The 12,228-nt window shown below is 35.5% G+C and overlaps 1 protein-coding gene across 3 annotated transcripts in view; it reads right to left on the bottom strand.

Annotated features, from left to right (window-relative positions):
* The window catches only part of HTR2C (5-hydroxytryptamine receptor 2C), a 254,308-nt gene that overhangs the window by 49,354 nt on the left and 192,726 nt on the right, over positions 1-12,228 (bottom strand). For 2 of the 3 annotated variants that reach the window (XM_085006240.1, XM_085006241.1), the window contains exon 5: positions 4,330-4,435. In XM_085006240.1, the coding sequence (XP_084862366.1) occupies positions 4,330-4,384 (55 nt within the window). In that variant the 5' untranslated portion in view covers positions 4,385-4,435. 3 annotated transcript variants of the gene reach the window in all.

Below are 12,228 nucleotides of genomic sequence, written 5' to 3'. Positions count from 1 at the left end.
ACACTTTAAAATTATACAGTGTTATATGTAAAGTATATGTCAATAAATCTGGAAAAAATAATGAGTAATTCATAAAACTGGTGGAAAAAAACAATAAAAATGAAGAACATTTGAAAAAGACTATCTACCAACATGTACTGATATGTTAAGATGTTGTTGAAAAATGACATAGAGGAATATCCTGAGGGCATGGGTTGAATTTGTGAATCATGGCTAATAGTCTTGATTGTAGATAAAATTCCTTAAAGGAAGCAGGGCCTTATTGGGTTTCCAAATAATTAAATCATTAATATGGTGGAGTGTTTTGTTCAGCAACCTAAAATGGCTCTGGCTAAAACAGAAGAGTGAATCAATCTGCAAAAGCAAGATGATTAGGAAATCAAACAAGGAATAAAACAGGGCATAGAGAAAATAATAGAAAAGCAATGTCTGAAGAAATATTATGAGTAATTGAACATGAAGACTTGGAGAAGAATCTCTAGTTCTTACTGTCATGGGTGTACCCAGCTCACTTAAGGAAGTGAAGATGTGTCTGGATATAAGAACCATCTCTTGCACAGAGATAGGAGAGAAGGACATGTGGATGTCTGAATAATTAACGGTGAAAGCTTAAACTAAGAAAGCAACAGAAGAAATGGACAAACTGGAATCTGTAAGTACTAAGGAGAAATTTTTTTTTTCTTTTTTTGTCTTTTTTAGGGCCGCACCCGCAGCATATGGACGTTCCCAGGCTAGGGGTCGAATCGGAGCTGTAGCCGCCGGCCTACACCACAGCCACAGCGACGTGGGATCCAAGCCATGTCTGCGACCTACACCACAGTTCACAGCAACGCTGGATCCTTAACTCACTGAGCAAGGCCAGGGATCGAACCCGTAACCTCATGGTTCTTAGTCGGATTCATTAACCACTGAGCCACGACAGGAACTCTAATTATGGATACATTTGGTTTTAATTCTACCACCTTAGTATGTGTTTCTATATTTTCTCACCTGGATCTGTATTCTTTTTTTATCTTTTATCTCCTCCTTTTGGATTTGTTATATTATTCTATAATATTCTTCTATAAATTTGGAAGTTAAACATTTCTTTTATATTAGTGAGTATTCTTGAATGGATAAGTTATATTTTATTAATCAAAGCTTAATATTAAATATCATTTGTATTTTCTCCTGGACAATGAAAAAATTTACTTCCATCCCTCTGTTTTTATATACTATCGTTTTGTGCATTTTTGTTCCATTATTATACCGAGCTCCAGAACATTATCATTATTGTTTGACACAGTAAATGTTTATGTTTAACCACACGTTTGCCTTTTTTTTTTTTTTTTTTTTTTTTGTCTTTTTGCCATTTCTTGGGCTGCTCTGGCGGCATATGGGAGGTTCCCAGGCTAGGGGTCGAATCAGAGCTGTAACCACCAGTCTATGCCAGGGCCACAGCAACGCGGGATCCGAGCCGCGTCTGCGACCTACACCACAGCTCATGGCAACGCCGGATCGTTAACCCACTGAGCAAGGCCAGGGATCGAACCCGCAACCTCATGGTTCCTAGTCAGATTCGTTAACCACATTTGCCATTTTCATTGCACCTAATTGCCTCCTGCATCTCTAACTTTCTATCTGTGCCCATTTTCCTTTGTTTGAAGAACACCTTTTAGTATTTTATTGACTAGAAGTCTGCTTTTGTCATGTTCTCTTAGTTTTTGTTTATCTGATAACATCTTTTTTTCACTTTGGTTCTTGAGGTGTAATTTTGCTGAATATAAGACTTTAATTTAGCATTCACTTTTTTATCAGTACATTGACACTATTATTTCAGTATCATTTAGCTTCCACTGCGGCTGTTGTGAAGGTGTTCATCTTGCTGCTTTATTTAACTGAACTTTATCTTTTTTCTTTAAGGTTGATATATATTTTCTCTTTTTCTTCAGTGTCACTATGATGGGTCTAAATGTTGATAGCTTTTTATTCATTCTGCTTGAGATCTGTTGAGCTTTTTAAATGTGAGAATCAGTGTCTTTCATCAATGTGAAAAGCCGTTATTTCTTCAAATATTGCTTTTCTGCCATTATTTCCTGACTTTATAAAACTCTTCTCATATACTGTATGTCTACCGCCTTCTTAGTCTCTTTTCTATCCTCCCAATTTTCCTTACTTCATTCATCACCATTTCTTCTAATTGACCTCCAGTAATACTCCTTTAGCCATGTCTAATCTGTCTTTGAGTTCTAAGGTTTTCATGTTATGCTTAAGCTCCAGATTTTCTTGTTGTTCCCCATACCTTAAATGTCAGTCTTAATAGTTTGAAGCTTCTTGCTGAAATATTTAAATTTGGTTTGTAATTTCCATGTACACACTACAAATAATTGTTTAGTCTATAGCTGGTAATTCAACTATCTTGAGTGCCTGTGGGTTCAGTTGTATTATCCTTCATTGTGTTACATCTGGCTCATGTTGTCTTGTTTCTTCCTGTGTCTGTTTATCATTGTATTTCAGTCACAGAAACTGAAATTTATTGAAAGAAATAATTTAAAGCCTAGGATAATGATTTTATTTTTTGCTTTTGCCAGTAAATTTAGAAAGGTGAAGAATATGAAATCAGTTTAATCCAATTTTGCAGGCTCAAGATTTTCTTTTGGTTACATAGATGATTTGAACCAGGCTTGAAATCCATGTCAAGGGTAATTTAATCCTTATTTCTAGTGTACATGTCTTTGGGATCCAAAAATAAGTTTAAGTTGATTGACCGTTGCCAGGCTCATGAAACTAAATAAGCTTCTCAACCTGTCATCACCTTCAGGTTTGCAAATGCACCATTAGCCAACATGACCCAAAAGTCATAATCATTTTTCCTGGATCTTTGTCTTTTTCTGGATCTCTCACTATCATATTAACTTCTCAATACTTATAGTATTTTTTCCATACTTTTGTTGTCTTTAATGCAAGAGTCTGTCTGAATTACCCAGTCTGTAATTATGAGAAGTTGATGCTTCTAATATTCTGATTTAATTTAGCTGTGTATTTCCTTTGTAAGCACCATAGAAACTGGCATCTTCCTAGAGAAGCTCTGCAGGATGGAGAGGGTAAAATCTGTAAGCCCTTGAATATGTAGCTCAAATTGTGTATATAAATTCATTTTTTCCTGGGTGAAGTTTCATTGCTTTTTATCTAAAAGTGTATGTACGTGTTTACCTATAAAAGAACAATCTTCCTGCTGTGCAGCACTGGGAACTATGTCTAGTCACTTATGATGAGCATGATAATGTGAGAAAATAGAATGTATACATGTATATGTAACTGGGTCACCATGCAGTACAGTAGAAAAAAAATTGTATTGGGGAAATAACAATTTTAAAAAACTTAAATGTATTTTATCAATAAATTAAGAGTCAAAATCTTTAGATGTTGTACATATAGAGATCTTGATCCTGTAAAATTTATCACAATCTTTTACAGAAACATAACCTGGAGGAGGAAATATTTCATGAGACACTAAATGTAAGTTCCAACTGTAAGAGAAAAAAAAATAAAGGAAAAAGTGGATTGTAAAAGCCCTTATATTTCAATTTGTTAAATTTTGTGACTTGAATATTAGCATTGTCAAAGCATGACTATTTCAAATATAAGCAATAAGATGATCATTTACCACCCTTCCACCTCCCCCATATCTTTAAAGAAACCAATAGATTTTTTCTTTTTGTATAACCAGAATTCAAAGAGATATTTAAAAACAACAGAGAAATAATATATTTTAGGTTGATTAACAGCATAAATTTAGACACGTTTGTGCAGCTTCATATTGCACCATAAAATTTTCCACTGAAGAAGATATAAAACTAGATAAAAATATTAAGATGAATATTCTGGGCTAGATTGATCTTTTCTAAGATTTTAAAAATTTAGACTTTATCATATATCTTTGTCATCGTCAAATCGTTTTAAATATCTCAAAGGCTTTGTATCTGTGTTGCAGAATTCATTGGCATTTTGATGCATAAAATAATTTAAAAGAACAAATGGAAACTATATTTGCATATTCATATACTTTACATTTCTCCCATTATTGTTAACCTAAATGTCAGCTAAATAGGTTAAGAATAATTATTAAATAATTATTAAATATCCCGATTAAACGCAAATGTTACCAGTCGACGTCTGTACGTTGTTCACAGTACATAATCCGAAAGTATTGAGCATAGCCGCTGCAATTCTACTGGCCAAGAAAGTTCATTACCTAAAGAAATTGCCCAAACAATAGCAATCTTCATGATGGCCTTAGTCCGTGAATTGAAACGGCTATGCTCAATAGGATTACGTATTGCTACATACCGATCCAGCGAAATAGCGCAGAGGTGCATGATGGACGCTGTAGAAAATAAAACATCTAAAGAAATCCAGACGGGGCACAAATACCTAGGTAATGGCCAGACATAATCTGAAAGAGAACAGAGAGAAGACAAGAACATGTTATGCAAATTATACCGACTGTAGTTTTAAATTTAGTTTACTTATGTTTTTCTTCTGATAATCTAAATTTTTTAAAGAAAGTGGAATTTCATAAACATTGTTTTCTATAGTAATGATGATGACGATGATAATAATGCATTCAGTGTTAAATACTTTTTTTTTTTTTTTTTTGTCATTTTGCCTTTTCTAGGGCCGCACCTGTGACACATGGAGGTTCCCAGGCTAGGGGTCTAATCAGAGCTGTAGCCCAGGGCCTGTGCCAGAGCCACGGCAACACAGGATCCAAGCCTCGTCTGTGACCTACACCACAGCTCACCACAACACCAGATCCTTAACCCACTGAGCGAGGCCAGGGATCAAACCCACAACGTCATGGTTCCTAGTCGGATTCATTAACCGCTGAGCCACGACGGGAACTCCTAAATGCATTATTTTTTATGGAGGTAAAATTTACATATTATAATCATTGTAAAGTGTATAATCCAGAGGCATTTAGTACATTCGTAATATTATGCAACAGTCACCCCTTTCTAGTTCCTAAACATGTTATCATGGCAAAAGGAAACCACTACCTATTAAGCAGTAACTCCTCATTTTCACTCCCCAGTCCCTGACAATTTCTAATCTGCTTTTTGTCACTTGATTTTTGCTAATCCAGATGTTTCATGTAAATGCAATCATACAATAGGTAATCTTTTATGTCTAGCTTATTTCACTCAGCACAGTGTTTTTGTAGCTTCTATCAGTACTTCATTCTTTTTTATGGTTTCTCATACCAACAGTTTTGGTATGTTGTTTTTATTTTGCCCTTCTCCAAAAAAAATTTTTTTCTGCTTTTTAGGGTCACACCTGCAGCATATGGAGTTTCCCAGGCTAGGGGTTCAATCGGAGCTATAGCTGTGGGCCTACACCACAGCCACAGCCACAGCAACATCAGATCCAAGCTGCGTCTGTGACCTACACCACAGCTCACAGCAATGCTAGGTCCTTAACCCACTGAGTGAGGGCAGGAATAGAACCCGCAACCTCATTGTTCCTAGTCGGATTCATTTCGGCTGCGCCACAACGGGAACTCAAAATATTTTTTTTACTACATTTGTAATTGCTTTTTTGATCCACTGGTTGTTTAATAATGAGTGTGCTGTTTAATTTTCACATATTTATGAATTTGTTAATTTTCTTCTGTTGTTGATTTCTGGTTTTATTCCAGTGTGGTGATGATACTTTGAATGGTAATAGTATTTTTACAAATTTTATGCTTATTTTGAGGCCTGACGTGCCTTTGAGAAAAATATCTTTTCTGCTATTGTTAGATGGAGTGTTCTATGTGTCTGTTAGGATTAGTTGCTTTACAGTATTGTTCAAGTTCTCTCTTTTCTTATTAATCTTCTGCCTAGTTGTTCTATTCATTATTGAAAATGGGGTACTGATGTCTCCAAGTATTATGAATCTGTCTTTTTCTCCCTTCATTTCTGTCAGTTTTGCTTCCTATATTTTTGTCTCTGTTTTTAGGTACATGTATATTTATAATGGTTTATTTCTTGATAATTTGACCCTTTTATCACTGTATAATGTCCTTCTTTGTCTCATAACATTTTTTGTCTTAATTTCTATTTTGTTTGATACTAGTATAGCCACCCCAGCTCTTTTTGGTTATTATTTGCATGCAATATCTTTCTCATCCTTTTACTTTGAATCTATTTGTGACTTTGGATCGAAAATGAGTGTCTTATTGACAGCAGGTAGAGGAAGGTTTGTGTTTTTTTTTGGCCATACCCACGGCATACGGAAATTCCCAGCCAAAGGGTGAAATCGGAGCTACAACTGCTGGCCTATGCCACGGCCACAGCAATGCCAGATCCAAGCCATGTCTGCGACCTATACCAAAGCTTATAGCAAGCCGGATCTTTAACTCACTGAATGAGGCCAGGGATCAAACCTGCGTCATCATTTCCGCTGAGCCACGACGGGAACTCCTCTTTAGGTTTTCAAAAAATCTATTCTGACATCATGTATTTTTAACCATTCTGCCAAGCTCTGCCTTTTCACTGCAGTTTTATTCATTTATCTTTAAAATAATTATAGTTAAGAAAGAACTTATTTCCACCTTTTGCTATTTGTTCTCTCTCTCTCTCTCTCTTTTTTTTTTTTTTAGGGCCACACCTATGGCATATGGAAGTTCCTGGGCTAGGGGTTGAATCAGAGTAGCAGCTGCTAGCCTACACCACAGCCACAGCAATGCCGGATCCAAGCTGCATCTGTAACCTATACCACAGCTTGTGGCAATGCATGATCCTTAACCCAATGAGGGAAGCCAGGGATTAAACCTGAATTCTCATAGATAATATGTTGGGTTCTTAACCCGCTGAGCCACAATGGGAATACCTTCTATTTGTTTTCTATGTGATACATATTGTTTTTCTGATAAAGCCCTCTGTTATTGCTTTCATTTATGATTAATTTTTATAGGGTAACTTGATTTTCTTCTTGTTTCCTTTTGTCTATGTATTATAGTATTTTTCATTAGGTTAGCTTGGGAATTAAAATTGTCACCTTAACAGTATAAAAGCCAAGTTTTAATTAATAACAAATTAGTTTCAGTAGTAAAAAATATTTTCTCCTTTATACCTCCCTCCTTTTTTGTTATTGTCAAAAATTACATCTTTATACAATATATGTCCAGTAAAATAGATTCATAAGTATTGCTTTATGTATTTGCCCTTTATACAGTATAGTAAAGCAAGAGAAGAATAACAAACAGATAATAAAATTATACTGGATTTTATATTTACCTATGTAGCTACCTTTATTATTTATTTATTTATATGCCTTTGAGTTACTAATATCTTTTCATTTTACTCTGATGGGCTCCCTTTAGCATTTCTTGTAGGACAGATATATTAGTGATGAACTTCCTCAGTTTTCGTTTATAAAGAAATTTTTAAAAATTGAAATACATTTGATATATAACATTGTGTATATTTAAGATATACTACATGTTAATTTGATACATTTATATATTGTAACATGATTACATTGTAGTGGTAATTAGCACCCCTATTATGTTATATAATTATCCTTTTTTATTGAAGTATAGTTGATTTACAATATTATATTAGTTTCAGGTATACAACATAGTGATTCAATATTTTTATAGATTATACTCCATTTAAAGTTATTATAAAATATTTATTACACCCCCGGTGCTGTATATTACATCCTTGTATCTTATTTATTTTATACCTAGTAGTTTGTACCTTTTAATTCCCTTTCTCTATCTTGCCACTCCTTCCATCTTTCTCCCCAATGGTAACCACTAGTTAATTATTCCTTCTTCTTAGTTATTGGAAAAATAAGTTGTAGTCTCTTAGAAAGTTTGATGATTATAACACAATACTGTTATCTATGTTCAGTATACTGTGCATTAAATCTCAATTTCTCTATTTTTAAAGGATAGTTTATAATTTTGCAATATATAGAATTCTTGGCTGACAAAATGTTGCTTTTTTTTGCTATTGAGCACTTACAACATGTCATCCTATTGCCTTTTGGCCTCCATGGTTTCTAAAGAGAACTTCATTATTAATCTTTTTAAAGATTCCTTGTAATTTTTAACATGTCTTGGAATGGATCTCTTGGAACTCCTTGAGCTTAGGTGTATAGATTCACATCTTTCCTCAAAGTTGTGAGGGAAACAACTTTTCTTTAAATATTCTTTCTGCCCATTTTACTCTTCTATTCTTTTGGCACTCCCATTATGCATGTGTTAGTAAACTTGATAGTTCATTTTTTTTTTCATTTTTTTCTCTTTATGCTCCTCATACTGGATAATGTCAACTGACCTATCTCCAAATTCCCCAATTCTTCCTTCATGCTGCTCAATTACGCAAATGAATCAGTCTAGTAAATTTTTCATTTCAATTTTTGTATTTTACAGCCCCCACATTTCTATTTGATTTTTTTCTTAACTTATATCCCTTGATTGCTATTCTTTGTTTGTTGAGATAATATTCTCCTGGTTTCCTTTAGTTCTTTGTCCATGGTTTTCTTTGGCTATTTGAGCTGATTTCAGAGAGATGATTTAAAATCTTTTGTCCAGTAAGTCTAATGCCTAAGCTTCCTAAGGATCATTTTCTATTAATTTTTTTCCTGTGAATGGCCATACTTTCTAGTTTCTTTTCATTCTTCTTACTTTTGATTAAACTTGAATATTTTGAGTATTATAATGTGGCAACTCAGAAAAGTAGATTTTGCCCCTTCCTTGGGGTTAGTTATTACTATTTGTTGTGAGTTAATTTTGTTTGCCTTTTTAATGACTTTTCTAAACTACTTTTATAAATTCTGTTTTCTTTGTGGCCACTGATATCAGTGTTCTATCAGCTTAATGGTCATCTAATGTTTTCACAGAGGTTTCTTTAACACTTGTAGGCAAAGAAAAGGTACTTTCTTAGTCTACAGATTGGGTCTATTTGGGGACCCTCCTTCAAGGATTAGTGAGGCTGTTTATAACTTGGTGTTAGCCTTAAATTTAGGCATGTACTGAGGCTCGGAGCCTGAAGGTTAGTTCTGAGAAAAAACAGTGTCTTTTCAGGTCTTTTATAAGCACATATCCAGCCCTGGGCATATGCGTGGCCTTCCATGGTGTATTTTTAAGATATATATCTATGTATGTAATATATATATACCTTAAAAATGAAGTTTTATTTCCCAACATATCTCTTTCCCCCTCCTCTTTCTTCCCAGATCATTCTTCTTCTTCTTTTTTTTTTTTTTTTTTTTTTTTTTTTTGCTTGACTGGTCTATTGTTTCTTGTCACAGTCTGCTGAAGATAACCCTTATGTCTTTAAAATTTTTTAGGCAATCCCACCAACAACAATCCAGATTTTAGAATATTCTAAATCAGGCAAAGTAGGGCAAGTCCTTGTGCCTGTACTTCAGGGATCCACCAAAGAACTCTAAAATAATAAGGTCTGTATTATTCCCTCTGGCACTAAGAACTTGTACAGGCTGTGATACTCTAATCAACTGCTGATCTGGAGATTAAGGTATGGTAGGCAGGCAACTTAATATACCACGATCCTTTTTTACTGCAAAGTAGGTGCTTCTTTTCTTTTCTTTTTTTTGGTCTTTTTGTCTTTTTAGTGCCACACTTGTGGCATATGGAAGTTCCCAGGCTAGGGGTCCAATCGGAGCTGTAGCTGCCGGCCTACACCACAGCCATAGCAATGCCAGATCCAAGCCACATCTGCGATCTACACCACAGCTCATGGCAATGCCGGGTCCTTAACTGAGCGAGGCCAGGGATGGAACCGGCAACCTCATGGTTCCTAGTTGGATTTGTTTCCACTGCGCCATGACAGGAACTCCAAGGTGCTTCTTTCTTCACCAAGCTTTCCCTTACTTATTCTAAATTTTGCCTAGATGTCAGAATTCTGTAAAAGTTGATTCATTTTTTCTGGGTCATTTTTTTGCTCTCGTGGGAGGACAGAACACTGGTACTCCCGCTCACATAAATTATTTATGCTTTAATTTAGTTTATATTATTAATTTCCTTAATACGAGCTAAACATTTTGTCAGGTATTAGAAGTAAAGATTAAAAAGTGGCAAAAACTCTGTTGTTCCTATTCTTCTAGCTACCAGCTGAATTCCTGCTTCCATTTTGATGATGACCTTTGGTGCAGCATGATTTCTAACTCTGAGTTGGTGTCAAGATTGACAGAATATGCCCAATAATTTGTTTTTAATATTGGTGTTCTTAATCTCAAAGAGTTGAGATCCAAGTGGTGTTCTATAGTGCTAAAGGTTTCACACTGGAGACTCCCATTATAGGTACAAAGTTTCTGTAATTGCACTGGCATCCAGGATCTAGCAACTGAATGCAAAAAAAGTCAATGCTTTTATATCTGCTTTTTGCTGAGCTGATTTATGATATGTTCTTAATCTGTTGGAGTTGCTAGTGAAAACCATCTTAATCCTGGGCTCTGCTCTTATGCAACTTTGGTAGGCATTACTACTTTATGGAATAAACAATGTAGGGTACTATTTTCTTGAGAAGTAAGAGAAGGGAAGTATGGCTGTGGAAATATTTTGGTTGATGATCAGCATCCTTCCTTTGGACAGGATTCATGGATATATGAATGGATTATTTTCCTCTTCTTCCTAGAGTAAGAAATTTTAGATTTTAACCTAAATATTGTGAATGTTATGTTGTTGAAATTTTGGTTTCTATAATATTTCTCTGAGGAGTGTTGGTGTTTTTTTGTTTTTCCTGGCCACTTAACTTGATTGGACTCAAACTACAATCTCTGTCTCTTGGGCTACACCTCAAAAGTCAGCTCAGGTCACTCATCTTTTCTTAGATTGCTTGAAGCATTCTTCAGACATGCACGGTTCAGAGGTCGGTTAGAGATTTAAATAGGATTTATGGTGCCCCAGAGAAGAATTTGTTGTTTCCCCTATCTCTACCCTTTCCTAGATGCTCCCTCAATTTTCACTTCTGAGATTTCCTCAAACTCTGTCCTTAGTTTCTTTCTTTCTTTTTTTTCTTTTTTTGTCTTTTTGTCTTTTTAGGGCTGCACCCTCGGCATATGGAGGTTCCCAGGCTAGGGGTCTAATCGGAGCTGTAGCTGCCAGCCTATGCCAGAGCCATAGCAATGCCAGATCCGAGCTGTGCCTGCAACCTACACCACAGCTCAGGGCAATGCAGGATCCTTAACCCACTGAGTGAGGCCAGGGATCGAACCCGCAACCTCATTGTTCCTAGTTGGATTCATTTCTGCTGCACCACGACGGGAACTCCCTGTCCTTAATTTCTTTAGGCTACAAAAACTGCAGAATTTTTTTGGAGGTTTGGCCACTTAACCTGCATAGATTGCCTCTTTCTCTTCAGCTATAAGTTATAAGATTTGGAAATTCAATCAGTATTGTTCCCTTTTTCCAAGTCTTGAGCCCCTCCAGACTCTTTCTGCTTTAGGTTTTACTCCAGTTCCTTCAGATAGTTGTTTTTGTATTCTGTTTAGAACTGATAGTTTTTGTCTGCAGGCAATTTGGTTCAACAGAAGCTTACTCGGCCATACCCGAGGTTTAACTAACAACCATTGGAATTCAAGGAGTGCAACAAAGAAATCAAAGTCATTATTAAAAATTCTTCTAAATAAAAATGTTTATGGGAATTTCCATTGTGACTCAACAGGTTATGAACTTGACAAGTATTCATGAAGATGTGAGTTCAATCCTTGGCCTCGATTAGTGAGTTAAGGATCCGGCATTGCAGTGAGCTGTGGTGTAGGTTGCAGACATGGCTCAGATCCTGCTTTGCTGTGGCTGTGGCATAGGCTAGCAGCTGCAGCTCTGATTCGACCCCTAGCCTGGAAACTTCCATGTGCCACAGGTGTGGCTCTAAAAAAAATGTTTACTAATGTTCATTTTTGTTATTTTCCTGTAATCTCCTCAGATTGTATCCATCATGGAAGCTGGTTGTGTTGAAAGTTTGGGTATTCTTCTTGACCTGTTTAATTTGTAGAATTACTTTTGGAATTGAGTTTCAAATGCACAAGTAGCACCTGACTGCCATTATGTGGAGAAATTTTTAGCCATAACCACTGGAATATAAGATGCACTGAGTCAATATAGTTACTATTTTGTTTTTCTACTATTTTATTCACAATGCTTAGATCAATGCATGGCAAAATGTAGGCACTCAATTAGTATTTGTTAAATGTATAAAAGAATATACCCCTTTCAACAGACCCTAACCTCAT

This window comes from Sus scrofa, chromosome X, assembly GCF_054392235.1.
Source record: "Sus scrofa isolate SSC_HxYL_T2T_F1_AM1 chromosome X, Sscrofa_HxYL_maternal_Yorkshire_Landrace_v2.0, whole genome shotgun sequence".
In the NCBI taxonomy this organism is placed as follows: Eukaryota; Metazoa; Chordata; class Mammalia; order Artiodactyla; family Suidae; genus Sus; species Sus scrofa.
The sequence above is the reverse complement of the archived record's forward strand: the minus strand, read 5'-3'. Positions and strand labels throughout refer to the sequence as shown.